At 41.6% G+C, this 19,929-nt stretch overlaps 1 protein-coding gene across 1 annotated transcript in view; it reads left to right on the top strand.

Annotated features, from left to right (window-relative positions):
- The first annotated feature begins 7,761 nt into the window (after positions 1-7,761).
- The window catches only part of IPO9 (importin 9), a 60,345-nt gene continuing 48,177 nt past the window's right edge, over positions 7,762-19,929 (top strand). The window contains exon 1 of the mRNA XM_006890544.1: positions 7,762-7,924. Coding sequence (XP_006890606.1) covers positions 7,762-7,924 — 163 coding nt within the window. The remainder of the gene's footprint in view (positions 7,925-19,929) is intronic.

Raw genomic sequence — 19,929 nt, 5'->3', positions numbered from 1 at the left:
CTGTTTGGCACTAGCTGGTCCCCTACCAGGGAGTTCTGACGCTATTCCTCCGGAGTTGTGCTGCTAACCCAAAGACCTCGCCTCTCTGGCAGTTCCTCCACCAGCCACTTGGAGGGAGAAAGATGGGCAGTTTCCTTCCGTGCGATTTACAGACTTGGAAACCCAGTGGAGAGTCAGCTACGAGTTGGTTCTCACTTGATGGCAATGAGATGACAATGGGGAGGCATCACCTACCAAGCCACTATCTTTGGCAGCTTGGGGCTTATCTGAGACATGAAGCACCGGCTCAGAAGTAGTGAGAGATGAATCCGATTCCCTTGAACTCCCTTTAAGAAAGCACACATTCTCTCTGGAAGTTCAGCTGCAACCCTCTGACATAAGAGATAATAGCTCCATCTTAATAGAAGATCTGTGAGCTACATTGTAAACTGGAGAAAAACCAGGAAAAGAAATATTCCTAGCTCATGGCTTATTTGGCCCTACTATCATGGTAGCTCATTTACCGACTGAATCCAAATTACATAGGTAGACCTTACTCTTTGTCTCTGAAAAATAAGTCTAAGAGACTGGACATTCACATGAAACTTTCAATCAGAATATAAGGGCTCAAGGAGTTTAATTGGATGAAATGGGACGACTAGAATCTGTCTTCCCAAAGGAATTTCATCTTCTGCAGAAGTTGTCCCTTTCCTGTTGCCCTGAAGGTCTGTAGTATGTACTCCTTTATAAGCACTTATTGAGTACTTACTGTATGCCAGTGATTAGATTAAGAAAAAACTTGAGTCCATGAGTTCCCATTCAGTTAGGAAATGTCAGCTCCCATTAGGTACATACTCCTTTGTGATCCAGACCTTCGGGATCATCCAAGAAATGCAGCTGAAACCCAAGGAGCCAATTAGAAAGAGGTTTTTTATTAGATGTCCAGTACATTTGGGGAAGATTTGAAATCAAGAATGGAGGCTCAAGGACTGTCTTACCTGTCTGGAGTAGTTAGTTACATCTTGCCATTTCTGAATGTCCCTGTGGCGCCAAATTGCTGTCTGAGCTGTCTGGTGAGACTTAGGTGTCCAACTTCTGCAGATCAGAGATAGGTAATGAACCTGGGCCTACGTGTTTGCTCTTCAGATTTCTAAGTAGCACAAGATTTTACCGGAATCCACAGGCATACTAACCTTGATCATTCAGTCTCATTTAACTTATGAGTAAGTTGCATTTGGATCTTCAACTATTGTCAATTAGGCCTAAAAGATGGTCCAGATTGCCCCAAGGAAGCTTCTGTAGTCAGCTGGTAGCTCCTAGGGATGACAGGGTCCTCCATGCTGGAGACTATTACTGCTACTGCTGCTGCTAATTCCATGAGCTGCAAATATCCCCAACCAACTCAGCTGTAAAATATGCAAACCTATGGTAGAAAGAGGCTGTTTGTCCAAGGATGGTGCTGAAATCACTGCCTTAAGGTCTCCGTTGTGCAGAATGTGGAGGCCCCAGAGCTGAGTGTTCAAACGCAGAAGGAAAGAAAGTTGCATGGGCCTACTCTGGACCTCTGCTGCTTCTTCTAAACCTTATCCTAAGCTCCAGTACTGTGGCAAGGCTCGGAATTTTAATGCCATCTTAATCTGATGGTTGAGCCCTTAACTATTTTCTGGTGCTGCCCAGCCAGTGCCTTCTGATACGGGTGTTACTGGCTACTTGAGAAAAAGGAGGGGAGAGTCTCTTCTTCTGTTCCAACTGCCTCAGACCCCCGCCAAAGGAATGCTCGTCTCTTGTAACCATGGATACCACCATGAATTTTCATTTGGATCCTGGGCAGGTTGATTCTGGAGGTCTCTCAAGCTCTGACTTTTAATTTCTTTTCCTGGATCTACCACCCTGTCTTCTCAGTTGACTGCTGCATTTAGCCAAGGTCTCCAATTGCTTTCCTCCAGAAATTATGTTCACATCCAGTGAGGGGACACTACAGCTTCAGCTTTCTCTCTGGAGCCTGGCACCCTGTTTACAGTGGCCCACCAGGTGAGGGAGAAATCATCTCTTAGAGGAATCATGGTTACGTGGCAACTGCAGAAGATTGAGCCTCCTCATGGTGCTATAACCCCTTGGGATGCTCATCCAGACTGCTCTGAAGCAGCAAACCCGAACTGCCCCCTCACTGCTCTAGAATTAATGGCAAAAGCTAATCCACAGCATTCTCTCCTACCTGTGCTTCTTTGGTTGAAACTAATGAGATCCCTAAGAAACAAAAAGAAAACACAACAACAAAAACTGGGTCCCATAGTTTCTCAACCCCCAAGTACCTTCAGAAGATTCCAGCCCAAGACTGGAGTTCATGCTGTCATCCCTCCCTTCCTCTACAGACCCCCAACTCCATCCCTCACCAAAACTGGCTAGCAAATGACATGGTTCAGTCCCCAACATCAGCCTACAAGGAGAGTCACAACTCCAGGAGAGGTTCTTCCACGGAGTCCCTCTCATCTCTGGATGAAAATGACCAACAAGTTTTGTCCAATGTATTTGTTTTTCCGTCATTGCCTAGGCATTAAAAAAATAAAATACTAGGTAATTGGAGGCTAATCTGGGACCTGGCGTGTGTATGTACATGTCTTTCCTTCCTTCTTCTCTTTCTCTCTTCTGTTTTCTATCTTCTGAGGCTTCATAGAGTAATTTTTTAAAAATCCTATACTTTGTGCCTGCTCTACGGTGCTTATCCCTATCTTTATGTAAGTCCTTATGCCAATGTCTTTTTTCATGTAGTCTATCCATTGGGAAGTTGGAGGCTGGCTAACTAACAAAGAAGAATTTTCTTAAAAGTCCATGGGGAAGCCACGTAATGAAGTCTTTAAAACTGATTGATTGGTGTGCTAGGATCTGGTCTCGAATTACAAACCTTCCCACTACTCAGTCTATTTAATCAAACTCACCAATAATCCTTGAGAACTTAAGGCAGAATAGTGACTTACTCTCTTTTTTGTTCCTTACCTTCTGGTTTTCCTAGTTTGAAAGACTCTAAAATGGGCCTAATATCCCCCCTCTCTTCACTCTCGCTTCCGGAGACAAAAGGCACATTTTTCCAAATGAAAATACTCTCTTTCAGTAGTCTGAGAGAGAACTGTTTCCTACAGTACTTGAAAGGCGTAGGGAGCAAGAAATGGTAGCTCACTGTTTCACAAAAGCACCTTATACCATCACCCGAGAAGATACCCATGTCCAGAAACTTTACACATAGGTAAATATGGATAAGGGGGGGAGAAGAGCAGAACCCAGTTCTGTAAACTGGAACCAAGAAAGAAAATACCTACATCATAAAATGTCAGGGATTCCTCATTGCAAAGTGTTTGGAAGGGGAAGTTGTTTTAATCACATTTAACAGAATTCACGTATTGTAACCTGTATCACCAAACATAGCTCATCATACTTCATTTTTCTTTCCTTAAATGATCTTAGCTAATATTCTTATTAACTATAGCTAAGATGCTAACCACAGAGATGGAATTAAATATGTTTTTGTAGAGGGTTTTTTTATGGAAATGGCTATCCTAATGGAATAGTGGCACACTCTTACGATGACTAGAACTGGTTCACAACCCACTGAAGATGCTATATATAATAAAACTATATTAGGGACATGTCCCATAGGGCAAAGCCTGAAGATGACTGCCATTTTTAATCTAACCAGCCTTATCTATTCATGCTACCTTCATAAACCTGACCAGCTGGGATACACAGAGCCATCCTTTTGGCTTTCTCCATTGACCAGGGTGCCTGCAAACATGTCTTCACTCTCAAAACCTGGAATCACACACTGCCAGCCATAGACCCCTTGAAAAGGGGTACACCAATGAAGGTGGCATAGTGCTAAGATTAAACAATCCTAATTTTGAAACTGCAGAAAGACAAAACATAAAATTAAACCTACAAATACAAGGTCCTCCTGCTTGGATGTTTTGATTATCATTCTTAATGACTTAGACCATGGAACATTTTTTGTAGTAATGGGTGGTCATGGAGTTAAATGAACCCCTGGCTGCTTGACTCAGCCTTTTTTATCCCTTAATGCAGCAATTCTCCAAGGTTAGACCTGAACTAGCAGCCATAGAATACTCTGGGAATGTGTTAAAAACCAAATCCTCACGTCCCATTCAAGACCTCCTAAATGAGAAACTCGGGGGATAAGACCAAAGACTCCACATTTTAATAAGCCCTCCAGTGACTGAGGGGAGCTCTAGTGGTGTAGTGTACAGGGAGTTGTGGCTGCTAGCCCAAAGGCAGCACCTCTCGGGTGCTTTGAAACCACCAGAGGCTCCTCAGGAGAAAGAGCTCCTTTCATACAATTTACAGCCTCTCAGAAAATCAGCTATGAGTCGGTACCAAGTCAATGATAATGAATTTTTAGTTGAGTGATTTATGATTCAGGCTAAAGATTGAGACAGTTTTAAAGGGAAAGCTACCTGTCACAGGAGCTTTAGAACCAAAATCAAGTCTGAGAGGAGAATTCACACTTTATAAGTAACTTCAAAGTCACCTTTCTCATGTTTATGCTTATTTTTTCACCTTATTTTAACAAAAAATAATGTGTGATTTGGAGTGGCAATTATGAGATTGCATCTTTCCTAGTTGAACACACCCAGTTGTCAGTGAAAAATAGGCTCTGAAATGTCTACCTGGCAAATGAAGGGGCTTCAACAGAGGAAAAGATGTCTCTTCCAGATAGCTCTTCTGCTGAATTATGTGTCTACTTGAAATGGTTTTTTTTTCCTGGTTATGTAATAGGATGGGGAAAGGGTGGGTTTTTTTTTAAAAAAAAAATCTAATTTGTATTTCCATGACAACTTGTTCTCCCTGAATCATAGCAACATCCTTTTCCTTTATTTGAGCTATAAAAGGCACTGCTGGGTCTGAGAACCTAGCCAACCTCGTTCCCCAAGGCAGTTAGCAGTCGCGCTTCAGTATCCAGGAAGCCTCCTCCAGGCTCAGTTCACAGAAGAACCGAGCGTGATGAAGAGACTTAGTACTGAAGACCTAAATTCTTGGTCTCATCCCTTCCTCACACCAAGATCTGAGCACAGAACTACCCCATCAAGGAGGCAGAACAGAATACTTTTTAAAAAAAGTATATATGATAGAATCTATCAGATTCTAGCTAATGGGGCTAGTGGAAGGAAGAGAACAGTTAGAACTGGTTTTAGGTTTGCAAATGTTTCCTTAGGAGACAACTTTGGGGCAGAAGGCAGAGACACACTAGGCCTCTGAGCTCTAGAACGAAACATTTTGAAGGAAGGGCTGAAACCTGAAAAAGGCAAGTGTAAAACAATTGCACGACATCGCTCCCTCAATTCCCAGAAGGCTGATGGCGGGTCCTCTGCTCATTTCCTCTTATAGGAGCTTCCTGCTTTCCCGTCATTTCTGGGACTGAATTTGGAGAATACGACGAACTCCCGCCTCCCAGCCAGCCTCTGGGCTGCTGCTGTGCAGTGGCCTCCCACTTCCTAATGTTTTTGTTTTGGTTTATTCTTAACCAAGCTATTTTTTGAAAACATTAATTCCAACCCCAACTAGATTTCTTTCTTCCTCCTCCCTCCCCACCCTGTTTTAGGCAGCACTCCCTCCATGAAGTAGTCTGTGTTTCTCAAATGCATGGTGTTGCTCAGCTGGAGGGTGGGCAGGAATTTTGCAACACCTTTGTTAATTTATTGGGTGTAGAACCCCAAACCAGGATATATGTGTGTGTCCATATGTTTTGTGTTTTGTTGGGGGTTTTTCTTTATTTGATCCTCACCTCTTTCAACCTGTGTCCTTTTCTATCTAATGTAGGGGGGAAAAAAGGTAAAATTAAATCTAGAAAGCAAACCGTTGTACATAGTTGCGGTAACAATCATGAAAGAGCTGGACTATTCCCTCAGTAATTTGTTTTAAATAAATTGGTTGAAAATTAAATCCATGCCAGAGTCAGTTGAAGGGGCCTTCCTCCCTCACAACCAGAGGCCCTCTGTCCATCAGGCATGTGTCCTCCCAGCAAGATTCATCTGTTCGATGCCCTTTTCGTTTCAATAAAGTTATCTCCTGTATTGTCCTCTCATTCTCTCCAGCTCCCTCTCTGCCTGGTTTCTATCTTCATTTACCTTGCCCATACCTAGATCTGGAAAGTGAGACTGGTCATTTGCCTAACTCACAGGTGAAACTCACTTGCCTGCAAATCATGGATAGTCTCTGCCTAGTCATTGTGGACATAGTATCCATCACCAGAACCCAAAATGTTCTGCCCAAAAGCCAGGACTCTCAAATCCTCTAGCCACTGCCACACTGACAGAAAATACACTACCCCTGGATTCCCCTTAGTTTACTTCCCGATGTAAACATCAATTAACCTACAAGAAAAACCATCTGTTCTAACGGGATTCCACCTGTAGCCACTAACAGGAAAATAAGTCCTACCATTCCCTAGTGTGGAATTGTAGGCTTCAAAAGGCAAACGTCTTTCCAAAGAGATCTTGTTAAAACACTCCTGCTCACTCACATGGCAGGGAGGAAATATGTTTAGCACTTTCTTCAGAATAAACTGAAGAACTGTTTCAAAGACAATCCTTAGGTGAGGATTATCAGTTTAGCATCAACACAGGAACTGCTGACTGATTTCTTCTGCCACTTGGGAGTGAGTCATGGTTCTAGAAATCCTTTCTAGGACACTAAACCTAAAGAGCTGAGACACAGCTGTTTCTCCGCTCTAGAACCTTCCACTCCAAACTACACTATGCTATTCTGTCTACCACTATATGGTTGCCACTCTGCCCTGAATTTTTAACCCTTCTGATTATCTTTTCTACACTCGCCGCAGTATTTAGGAATGTCGCTTTACCTTGGACAACACAGCTACTATTCGCCTAGAAAACTACAATCTATGTAATCTCTCTCCTCCCCTCGCATCCCTTAAATATATAGCGTTAATTTGGGGGAGGAGGAATAGTCATCTAAATACTCTGGAGGGAATCGTCTTTTGCAGGCGCTTCCTCCTTGCCGTCCACTTTGCAGTTTTGAGGCTGGGTTAATCTAGGCTGGAAATCCAACGGCCTTTCTAAGGTAGGTCCCCCCTCCACTACCCAGTGTCTTCAGTGTCTTCTTCCTAAGGCTAGGACTGGAGGGCTCTGATGGCCCAGTCGAAGCTGAGTCGCGCTGCTAACCCGCAGGTCACATCTTTCTGGTGATTCGAATCCACCAGAGGCTCCAGGGAGGAAGATGGACAATCTCCTCCAGTGCAATTTACAGCCGCGGAAAACCCGCTGCAGGATCCGCTAGCTACGATTCGGTTCTGAATAGAACACAATGGGTTGAGCTGTTTAATCGACGGCTAAGACATGACGAACCAACTCTTCTTTCCGCTTAAGGGGGGAGGGAGCAAAGTTGGGTTTAAAATAGGACCTAGACCGCTCTTCCATTGATCCCGCACCAACTATCTCTGAAGTTAAATAGCATAAAATTCAGTACCAGTTTGTCCCAAGTGAGGCTGCTAATTTGCCTTAGAACTCTAGGAAAGCCCCTTAACCTGTCTGGGACTCGGCGTTCACGTGAACGTGAAGAGATGCTGACGGTGGACGCGGCGCCCTCGGCGCAGGTGGCGGGAGGCGCGGCCCCTGGAGCCGGCCAGCTAGTCCCCGCCTCCCGCCCACTCCCGACGCCAGTGCGCAGGCGCGGCTTCGCAGATTGGCCGCGCGCGGGAGCCGTCATTCGGTGGCGGGTCCCGACCGCGGGGCTGGCGGGCTGGAGCGAGGGAAGATGGCGGCAGCAGCGGCCACTGGTGCGGCCTCAGGACTGCCAGGTCCTGTGGCCCAAGGGTTGAAGGAGGCTCTGGTGGATACGCTTACCGGGATCCTCTCCCCAGTGCAGGAGGTGCGGGCAGCCGCCGAGGAACAGATTAAGGTGCTCGAGGTGACGGAGGGTGAGTGAGTGAGGCGGGACCGGAACGAGGATGGCTCGGACCTGGGCCGGCCGCACCATCCGCTGACCGCAGCCCCGGTCGCTTGAGGTCATGAGGAGCCTGAGCCCATGGGTATCGGGGCACAGAGACCCAGCGGAGGGGAGTGGAGCTGGAGGCGAGGGGTTGATGCCTCTAGAGCCTTTGAGGTTTCCGAAGGGAAAGGCGCGCGCGCCCTGAAGCAGAGGGTCGGGGGAGGTGGGGCCTCCTGGGAGTGGGGTTGGGTGGAGACTTGGAAAGATGCATGGAGCCCGAGATCTGTAGAGGACCGACATGGAGCTGGACTTGATGCTAGTGGAGCAAGTCTCACAGTCTGGGAAATACTGTTTTACATTTAGGACCGAGGTATTTTACTGTTCCCTTCACCATGTCGATTGTACCGGGGAAACAGTACGGGTAACTATTAGTAGAAGCGGTTAGAGGGTAGGGGTTTGAGAAAGCAGCTCTCACCCTACTATACATACCCTTAAGACAGAATGACGAACCTGGCAGGTGCTAAATGCATATGCACTGCTTCTTCTTCCTGACCATGCCCCCTCCATCACGCCGATTATTTTCAGAATAGTTTGCACTTACTAAATAAATACCTCTGTTTGCATGTTTGTTCGGAGGATCTGATCATTCATTCTTTTGTCTTTGCTTCCCTGGACCCCATATTCCTATTTCATGCCTTGAAGTGTTGGAGAAGAAAATAAACTTTGAGTTTCCTGCGGAGTGGACTTTTGATCGTCATTTGCCTTTGCTTGTCTTTCCCCATCTCCTATTGTATGCTTGAAAGTGAGGACGAAGAAAGTAAACTGTTAGTTTCAGATTTTCTGTCTGTGACCTGCTGAGTGGGCCTTTAACCAGACCCAAGGGGTAGCCACTTTACAAAGAAAATTTGCTCCTGACATGTAAGAGAACAAAATAATAAAATATCTTCCTGGTGTATATGTAAGGAATATAACTAATCTGTCAGGTCTTCACTGAAACTACGAGTCCACAGACTCTCCCAGCTCAACTTAATGTCTCCACCATCTTCTTAAATCCTCTTCTGAGATCTGAAGAGTTATCAATGGATAGTTACCCTTTGGAGGCTCTTAATCATTTCTTTGAAATTATCACGCTCTTTAACTTTTGAGTTAAAGAGTATCATACTCAAAACTTTTGAGGTGGCTTTCCCCGCCAGATTTGATTCTTTTGATAAGAATTTAAGACGGTTACCACTTTAATTTCGTTTTCTGATCCCTTAGAAGATCAGAGAGCTTTTGGTAAGGAATTTGCCTCTATTTGAAATATCATTTTGAATTGTAAGAGTCATTGTTCTGTAAAATGCCAAACCCTACTGGAGGAGGAACTGTTGGGAAGCAGAGTTGCCTGAGATCCTTGCACAGGTTGATCTGAAGGAGTTTTGAGAGCCGCCTTGGTGAAATGTCTTTGTTCATATTAATGTCTCTGTCACCTGCCACCCTTGAATATGAAGGAGGAAAAGTGACAAAGGAGCCTTACCACATCCAAGTTACAATTTGAATAAAGCCGAGGGCTTGATATACATTGATCCTGGCAGAAACTTTCTTTGAAACATGAACATGGTTCTTGTTTTAACTATCTCACAACTCCAGCTCTGATTCCTTCAAGTTCACCAAATGCTTTAGTCTCACCTGGACAAAGTCAGCTATAAACTTAAGAAGTTCTGGTCTCTCACTTTTTTTTTTATTTTCATCTTTCAGGTTACTTTGAAAATGCAGAGTTTTTAAAAAAAGAAAATGCAGAGTTTTGACTTGATCTAGGCTACTAGTGGGTATAGATTGATCACCCCATCATCCATAACTTACTGGTAATGTATTGTCCTGTGTATTATGAGAGCACTGGAAAAGCAGAGTCCTGATACTGGTTATCTATCAATAAAGCATTTCATGCACAGGTTTGAAGTGTGATGTATCTCAGATTTGGATTTTCTTTTCTCGTGAGTAAAGTACTGTGCTTTGGACCCTTTGGAGGCTCTTAATCATTTCTTTGAAATTGTCATCCTATTTATGTTTAATTCTCTTTTCTCTACTTAATTTTAGATGGAAGTTGTTGACCCGTCCCTTAGTTACAATATCCTGCTTTCTCCTCTCTACTAACTTCTTGACGCCTTTATTAAGTTTGGTTTTGCTATTGGGCCTAGGATATCCCGCATGTTACATTCTTTCTAAATCAGATGTTTTCTTAACATGATATTTAAAACACCAGGATTTGACTGTCTCTGGCCTGAAGAAACTGAAGTGAATGAACGACCACATACTACTTTGGAGGTGCTTTGTAGAGTGACTTTCTTTTTATCCTAATAGAAGAAACTTTGCTTTCTGGTTCTAGGAAACACTCTTAAAATTTTATACTGATAATAAGTGTGACATTGGTGTGTCTTATTTGTGCTTTAATAATCTTTTGATCCCCTAGAACCCAAGATCAGATGACAACCATATCTGGTTGCCCCTAGTGTCTCTGTCCTCTCAGAATAACCACTCTGCCTTTGTGAGCTGTTTCTTTTTTAAAAAAAAAATTATTATTTTATTTATTTTTTTTTTATTTGTGTGTGTACCATCAAATCGGTTCTGACTGGTACAGGAGGAGATTGCCCCTCTTTCTTCAGCAGAGGATCTGGTGGATTTGAACCCCGTACCTCTGGGATTGCAGTGCAGCTTCTTGCATTAGGCCATCAGAGCTCCCTTGTGAGCTGTTTCTTATCATCGCCTGACATAGGAGCTTGATCTCACTATTCACTCAGATAAATAGTTATGCCACCTTCTTTGGCTACTAGGTGATGACCCTGAGTCATGAGGATGAAGTGAAAGAACCACTGATTTAATTTGTGGGGAAAGGGCAGTGGTCAGTTGTCAACTTCTGTTAAGGTGTATACAAGAGTGATTGACTTAATTTGGGGTCACATTCTGCCTTAGAGGAAATTATTTTATAATTTTTTTATTGTGATTTTAACGAAAGACTTAATTTTACGTCACATTTTGCCATAGAGGATTTTTTTTTCCATTTTTTGTTGTGATTTTAACAAAAGTTTAACAAAAATTTTTATTGTGGATTTCCATTCATTCATTGTTGTACATTTTCCTCCCTCCCCCACTCCTCTGCCCCAGTTCACTTTTCTCTTTAAAAAAATTCGTTCATTGTTGTACATAAAGAATATTTTTTAAAGGAGCTCTGTCAGAAAATGGAAGTTGCTGGAGCCCAGAGTACATCCTGATCATTTATATCTGTCATCTGACGTTTTCAGAACAATAGTTTTCCTTATACTTACCACATTTTCCAGAATGTCCTATCTCTTTAATCAAGGGAATGCATATGTGAGTGATACACCAGATACATGAAAATCTGAAAAAAAAATAGATTGCTTCATTTCTCTAATGTCTTAGAAAGATTTTTCTGGAGTCTTTGTGCTTACTGTGTTCCCTGTTCTCTTGAAATCTGGGGGAAATTCTTTGTGAGTAATTAAAACTTACTCAGCTGAATTAATTAGTCAGGATTAATTGAGAAGAGGATGGTGCTGATTACCTTCAGACAGCATTCCCATCCTTAATTGAGAAGCATGTTATTTGAAACTTTAGAAATTCTGCTGTTATATTCCAGCAGGTAATTGTTATTCTATCCTGTCCCTTTCCTTGAAAGGATTGAGATTGTTAGTTTGTCAAGAGACTTTTCAAGAATTTAGTAAGAGAGTGAAAATGAAAAACCTATCTATTTGTTAATGCTTTCTTCTTACTAGGCAGGGACATAATAGAATATTATATATATAGATATTATAATAAATAATATATAATATTATATATATAGATATTATAATAAATAATATATAATATTATATATATTACAGTAATTAAAAAGACTAAAGTGGCTGTGACCTACCTAAGGCTTCTTACATCAAAGCCTAATACTTCCACTCAGCTTTATCCACTTTTTCATCTGATTTATGATAATATGACTTTTTGTGAGCGAATCAGTTCTTTAGTGTATTTGTTCTTTCTTACTTCAGGATTAAGTCTTTGTTTCCTTCTCTCTTTGTCTTCTGCATCTCCTTTCCTCCAAGAGCACCATTTCTTGACTAGTAGAATACTCTTTAATTCTTTAGACCCTCATAACACAGACTTTTTATAGTGAAGTTTAAATGCTAGTTTCTTTTTCTCTTTCATTCATTTCTTTGTGTCCCTTAGAAATGAAAGCTTCCCTCATCACTTGGCCTTGGCTTAGTTTTTTTGGTCTTTCTCAGCAGCTGTAGCATAGAAAATCTTTTTCTTTTTTTTTTTGTTTTTGTTTTTGTTTTGTTTTGTTTGGGTTTCCCCCCCCCTCTTTCTACCACCATTTAATTGAACTGGGGTGGGGGGAATTCTCTCTTCCTCATTTTTTTCTGGCAGTCAGATGGTGCCCAGCTATCTGTGTTGATTTTTCCATCTTAGATGCTTAGAGCTATGATCCTGCTGTCTGGGAGTTTGGTTTCTGGTTCTCATGGGCACTTTTCTGGCTCTCTTACAGTATAGCATAAGCACTGTCCACCTGCGAAAGGAGCCCCTCAAGGATCCAGACGCACTCCTGGGCATGTGGCGGCCCTGACCCGAGGGGAAGGCGGTCACACTCGAAAAAAGGCCAGTGGTGGAGTTTTCTTTTTCCTTTTAGCTGTGGTTTTGTGATGCTTATCAACTCCCATGAGAAAAGGAGACCTCTTTAGAGCTCTCCTTGGAGCTGCCTCCTTTTATATACAACCCTGTTCAAGTTCTTCCCACTAGTAGCCTCCTAAGCCCTATTAAAGCAGTGCCACGTCTTTGTCTGTCCAGTAGCCCTTAAGACCAGGAGTTGTACTTTTTCTTCCATGCTTTCCTTTAGATATTCCCTTCTAAGCCAAATTTTAGATAATGTTTTTGCCAAGTGGGTTGCAAAAAAGAGGAACAAGAGTGGAGTGCAAGAAAAGAGCACAAGTTAGAGGAACAAGCGCAAAAAGGATTTCTTAGAAATTAAGTCAGCAGACCATTGATAAAATTTTGAAATTGAATAAAAGGTATAATCAAGAACCTGGAGTGAATGGGAAAATGTAGAGTAATAGAATGAGTTTCTCCTTATTTCACCTTGGGAGAGAGAGAGCTACAAAAATGAAGTTTCCCAATAAAAATGGCTTTAGAAAGCTAATTCATATAGTTGAGAGAGAATATCAGTTTAATCTGAATTGATCCTTTCTGGGCAAAATAAAATCAAGCAGCACTATTTATATGTGTCTCTTGTGTTTTGCTACTTAATCATCCCAAGGAAACTGATGGTGCAGTCTGTAAGGAATTGCACTGCTAACCCAAAAGTAGTGCCTCTGGCATTAAAAATCTACCAGTAGTGGCAGGAGAAAAATGGGGCGTCTCCTCCCTTGCCGTTTACAGCCTCTGAAAACCTACTGAAGAGTCAACAATGAGTTAGTTCCGATTGAGTGCTTTGCTTTGGTTTGGTTTGGGTGGGGGTTTTTGTTTCTCTGTTAGAATCATCCCTAAGAAAGCTATCCAACTGTTCTTTCTTAGTGCTTTCCAGAAAGATTATGTTTAAAACACCATTCGCTAAAACTGGGAAATTTCCAGCACACTAGATACACTAAGTATTTTTTATGGGTACATGTAATTGTAGTCCTTTTAAAAAAGCTATATATTCTAGAGGTGAGCTGTTTGAATCCACCAGATGCTCTGTTGGAGAAGGAGGAACAATCTCCTCCTGTACCAGTCAGATCCGACTTGACAGTACACACACACACCCAAAAAAACCCTATATATTCTTTGTTAAGTGACTGTGTATAAGAAAGAGTTTTTACTATTTATTTTGGTGGAATCAGCAGTGAGTATGAACTATTGTGTTTAGGTTGAAAACTAAATCAAAGAACTTTAGGATTCCACCATTCCCTCTGCTTTTCCTTCTGTGCATTGTTCTTACTGTATAGAGGTTACCATGTGCCATACCATTACTAGCACTCCCAAGAAACAGTTCTTCAGATTGCTTTAAGTACATCAATGTGTTATTGACAGGAAACTCTTCTATAATGACTAATAAACCTGGATTTCTAACTGGTATGTAGTCTAAACAGAATAAATTGGTTAAATAATAATAATAATGTTATGCTCTTGTAACCTGTTACAGATTAGTTCTTAGTCTGAAATTTTTAGTCTGGAGTTTCCAAACCAAGTTGATCTGATCTTGGTTTTCTTGAAATTCTGGAAGCCTGTAGAGAAGAAAGTCTGTATCTCTATGCATACTGTTTTTAAAATTTGTTTTTGGCTGACTGTGATGGCATTCTTTGAAGATTTTCTTTCCCATTAAGACTTGTGAGAAGAAATTTGGGTTACTCTAGCTTTCCACCTTTTTTGCAGTGTGTTAAAAACAAAGTTCCAGAGAAAAATCTATCTTAAGATGTTTGTTCTAGGTACAGAGGTGCTGAACTCCACATGAATATTTATCTTCTGATCATCTTTTAATCTCACCATCCCTTATAATTTTAGTGATGTTTGGAACAAGATGGTTAGTTGAAATCAGAATGTGCTCTTTGGTAGAGTAAGATTGATTGGTTGTATTAGAAAAACCTCACCTATTGTGATCATTCTCAGAATGCTACCATCTAGAACTGATACAGACAAAATGTGCTCAGGCTAACCTTTCCTGTGAAAAGAGTAGAACTGAGTATTTCAAGCTAATGAGACAACACCTCCTAGTAGGGATAGGACTGATAGGTAAAATTTGCTTAGTCTTCATGCTCTACTGATTGGAAAAAAAAAGACTGATTGATACCACTGTAGAGTAATGGAAAATACATGCTTCCTTTTCTCTTTCTGAGAGAATTTATTACTCTGCCAGTACTTTTATTAGAAGGATAACTGTTCAATGAGCTTTAAACTCTTGTCAGAATGTCTTTTATTCATCAGTGTCTTTTTCACACTGTGTGATTGAAAGTTTTGTCTATCTATATCTCATTTTGAAGTGACAATTTGACCAAGAACATCAAATCCACATCATGTTAAAAAAAAAAACTAACAAAAAACACAAACCAAAATAGATAAAACTCCCTGCCGTCAAGTCTTTTCCTCATCAAGTTTGCAAAGCTGTTATGTTTTACCAAAGAATGCTGTCTGGTTTTCTTTCACAAAGTGACTGATGAATTTGAACTGCTGACCTTTTTTGATTAGCAGCCCTGCATGTTACACAACTTAAGCCACTGTAACACCTTAAATCCACACAGTAGTGGGCTTCATAGATGAAAAAGACCCACTTACCAAGCCCTCTTCAGAAAGTGACGTTAAGGCACAACAGAATTGATAATGTCCGGAAAGGACAATCCTCAGTAGACAGGGATGTTCTTAGCAGACTTGAGGACTCAGAGTTAGCATTTGTTGTTACACTAAGTCTCTGAAGTCAAAGGAGAGCCTGTGAATGCCCTTGCAAGTTCCATTTCCTTTAAATAGATCCACAGTACTTTTAAAAAAAAAGTTTGTGTACATACATACATGTACTTTGTGTTTTAGACATCATTGCTATACATTATGTTTTATATAATTAATTACTATTTCTGTTACCTCCCTGTCTTTTCAAGCCCCCATTAAACCTTTCCATTACTTCACCCACCTCCACCCACTAACCTCCACTATCCCACTGATCACACACGTTTTAGAATGCTTTTCCTATTAAACTGAGCCTGCATCTGAATTATATGACTCTGTATTTGTCAGCTGTGAAAGTTGACTCCCATAGCTCTGCTCTTTATTGTTTCTTCTCTTCTTAAAATGAGTTTCACAGACCTACCAGTGTTAGAAATGTAAATTGTCTGAACTAACCAAAAATAATTCCAGCCATTAGAATGGATTTCAGTATCTTTAGGGATGATTACCCAGATTCACATGTTTGCTTGTACTTTAATCGCATAATAAGTGGTTTTGAAAAGTATATGGCTTCTTTTGCATTGGTCTGATGAAAAGCACCCTTCTTTTCTTAGTGAAAAGCCCTGGTGGCTCAGTAGTTAAGTGCTCTACTGTAAACAAAAGAGATGGTGAAACCAAGTCTCTCCTTGGAGGCTAGAATTTTGAAGCTTTGTCTCACATACTTTGGGCAGAGGGACAGAAGGGGGCTGGTCCTTGAAGAAGGATTTCAAGCTCAGACAGCCCAACAAAGGAAGACCCTGGATGAGATGGAGTGATAACAGTAACTGGGGCAATGGCGGTTGTTGTATCAGAGTCATTGAGACTGACTCAGGGCAGGGCAGGGTTCAGAGCTGTTGTACATAGGGTTTCTATGTCATCACTGTGCATAACAGCAACAGTCCAAAGTTCAGCTGTAGAAAAATGTGACAATCTGCTTCTGAAAGTTTACAGCCTTGGAAACCCTGGGGCAATGCTACTTTTTACTGAAGGATCTGTATGAGTGAGAATCCACTTGATAACAACTGGTTAGTTTTCTTTTGATTTGCTTTTTTAGCCTTTTTTTTTTTCTTCTTTTTTATCAAAATGGTAAGTGAACCTGTAATACATAGTGGTGGTGGTGATGTGCTGTGCAACTCATAGTGACCCTAAGTACAAAAGGCCTGTCCTGCGCCAGTTTCACTGACTCCAACACACCTACCCCCATTGCCCCAATTTCTGTTATCAATCATCTCATCCAGGGTCTTCCTTTCCTGCACTGTCCCTCCCCCTTCCAAGAATGATGTCCTTCTCCAGGGACTGGACCCTCCTGGCAACATGCCTAAAGTATGTGAAATAGAGCCTCAAAATCCTAGCCTCCAAGGAAAAATTTGGTTTCACCCTCTCAAAGACAGACCTATTTGTTTTCTTAGTGGTCCATGGTATATTCAAGACTCTCCTCCAGAACCACAACTCAAAAACATCAATTCTTTTTCTTTCATCCTTAGTCATTATACAGTTATCTGATACATAGCAAGTAATTATGAAGACCATGGCCTGGATCAGGCACACCTTAGTCTCTAGACTGACATCGTTGCTTCTCAGTACTCTGAGAGGTCCCTGACAGCAGATTTTCCCAGTACAACTCATCATTTGATTTCCTGACTGCTGGTGCCCAGAGTATTGATCGTGGAGCCGAGCAAGCTGAAATTGTTAATAAGTTCAATCTCTTCCCCATCTATCATGATTCTGCCAGTTGGCCTAGTGGTGAGAATCTTTTTCTTGTCTTTTTTTTTTTTTAATTAATTGTAATGGAAGTTTACAGAGACTTGGGGTTTCTGTCATGGTTTCCTGTCATGCATTGTTGCACTTTTCTCCTTGCCCACCTGCTCCCCCAATCTTTATCTTCTTAATATTGAGCTTCAATGAAGACTACATAAAATTTTTTTGTACATTTTGTCATTGTTGTAATGTGCCATCAAGTCGCTTGTGACTCATAGCGACCCTGTGTATAACACCTCTGAACCCTGCTCCATCCGTTGCTAACCTTATTGTCTCTGACACACCTACCCCATTACCCTAGTCACTGAATCAGTGCATCTCGTTGAGGGTCTTGATTTCTTGTGCTGTCCCTCCATACTTCCAAGCATGATGTCCATCTTCAAGAACTGGTCCTTCCTTGCTTTGTCTCTCTGTCCCTTTTTTCTTAAGCCACCTGAAGCCTCTTTCAGGTACACCCTGTCTTGAGCCAGTTTCACTGACTGACACTTACCCCCATTGCCCTAGTTATTGTATCAATCCTTTTCATCCAGAGTCTTCCTCTCCTGCACTATCTCTCCACCCTTCTGAGTAGGGTGTCCTTCTCTAAGGACTGGTCCCTCCTGGCCACGTGCCTGAAGTGTGTGAGACAGAGTTTCAAAATCCTAGCCTCCAAAGAGAGACTTGGTTTCACCATCTCCAAGACAGACTTATATATTCTCTTAGCAGTCCATGGCATGTTCAGCGCTCTTCTCAGGACCACACCTCAAAAGCATCGATTCCTCTTCCATCATCCTTAATCATTGTCCATCTCTTGGATGCATGACAGGTAATTGTGAAGACTGTGGCCTGGATTAGACACACCTTAGTCTCTAGACTGACATCGTTGCTCCTCAGTCCTCTGGAGAGGTCCTTGGAAGCCGTTTTTGCCAGTGCAGTTCGTCTTTTGTGGCAATATTGACCAAGTTTTCCATAATAAATTGGAGTAAGTAGCAGGAAATGAGCAAAAACCCATTCACTGCTTAGCAAAAGAATTGGGAAAAAAATAGCCTACAGTCTAAGAGAAAATCAGCAAAAAAGACAGACTCCTTTCAGCATTTCTAAAGTGTGGATGATCCTGGTCAGATCACAATCATTGAATGATCATTGGTCATTTACCCTGCTTCTTTGGCTCTTCTCCCAAAACCTTTGAATAAAACAGAAAAAGACCGATTACTCAGGTTAGACAAGATATAATCTCACTCTTAAAGTGGCACTGATTTTAAAATGATACATCCACCGTGGGAAACAGTCAGATATATCCCCAAAAACCTAGTAATAGAATTACTGTAATAATTCAGTGATCCTACTTCTAGGAATATACACTAGAGTTCCAAACAGAAATGCTGTGTTTCAGCACTATTGACAATAGTAAAAAGATTGAAACAACCTAAGTCCATGTCAGCTGATGAAACAAAATGTGATATATACATAGAATGGATTACCATACACTCACAAAGATTAGCAGTAAGTTCTCAAAGTATAGCAGGCATGAATATGGAGGGAATTATACTGGTGACCTAATGGTAAGAAACTGTGCTGCAGTCCTAAAGGAGTGTGTGCTGTCAAGTCTCCTGTGACTCATAGAGACCCTCTGTGCATCAGCTCTGAAGCCTGCCCTGTCCTGAGCCAGTCTCACTGTCTCTGACACACCTTCCCCCATTGCCCTACTTACTGTACCAGTCCATCTCATTCTGGGTCTGCCTCTCTTGCACTGTCCCTCCACTCTTGTAAACATGATACCCTTCTTCAAAGATTAGTCCCTCCTGGCCACATTCCCAAAAGTGTATGAGACAGAGCTTCAAAATCCTAGCCTCTATGGAGAAACTTGGTTTCACCCTCTCCAGAGGTATTCAGTTCAAATCCACCAGCTGCTCTGCAGAAGAATGGACAATCTCATGTGATTAATTGCCTCTGAAAATCTGCTGGAGGTTCAGCTGTGGTCAGTTCTGACAGCACACAACAACAACAACATACTGAGTGAAGTAAATCAATCACCAAAGGACAAATTTTGTATTATCTTACTTGTATTATAAAAAGATAAGGAAAGGTATGTATACTGAAACCAGTGTTTATTAGTAGTTACGAGGGATGAGAAGGGAAACAAGATAGCAGACATTTGTTCATGTGACAGGTAACACCAAGTATAAATGAAGTATGGACAGTTCGACCAACGTAAATAATGTTGTTAAGAACTAGACAAAAAGATTTTTGATTAATGTTGTAACACACTCTCTCAGAGCCACTGCTGTGCTTTGTAACAGGGCCACTAACTTGCTTTATGCAGATGATACAACCTTGCTTGCTGAAACTGAGGAGGACCTGAAGCATTTTCTGCAGGAGGTCTAGGGCTGTAAGCTACAAGAAAACAAAAAGGGCCAACTAGCACCAGGATAGATGAAAAAGCGATTGGATTAACTATTTCCGTTAACTCAGTCTACAGTCAGCAGTCAGGAAATCAAGACTAATTGCATTAGGAAAGTCTACTGTCAGGGACCTCTCCAGAGTGCTGAAAAGCAACGATATTAATGTAGAGACAAAGCTGCCCCAATCCGGGTTAGTGTTCACAATTACTTGCTTTGTAGCAGAGAGCTGCATGGTGACCAAAGATAGCAAGAATTGATGTCTTTGAGTTGTGGTGCTGGAGAAGAGTATTGAACATACCATGGACTGCCTTGAGAACCAACAGTCCAGCCCAGAGAGTGTGAAACCAGACTGGATTTTTTTTTCCTTTTTAAATTTTTTTTTATTTTAATAATTTTAAATAACACAGAGATTTTGGATTTCCATTCATTC

The sequence above is a fragment of the Elephantulus edwardii genome, unplaced genomic scaffold (assembly GCF_000299155.1).
Source record: "Elephantulus edwardii isolate Elephantulus edwardi_28Jun2011 unplaced genomic scaffold, EleEdw1.0 scaffold00090, whole genome shotgun sequence".
NCBI lineage: Eukaryota > Metazoa > Chordata > Mammalia > Macroscelidea > Macroscelididae > Elephantulus > Elephantulus edwardii.
Note: the sequence above shows the minus strand (reverse complement) of the source record. Positions and strands in the feature narration are given on the sequence as shown.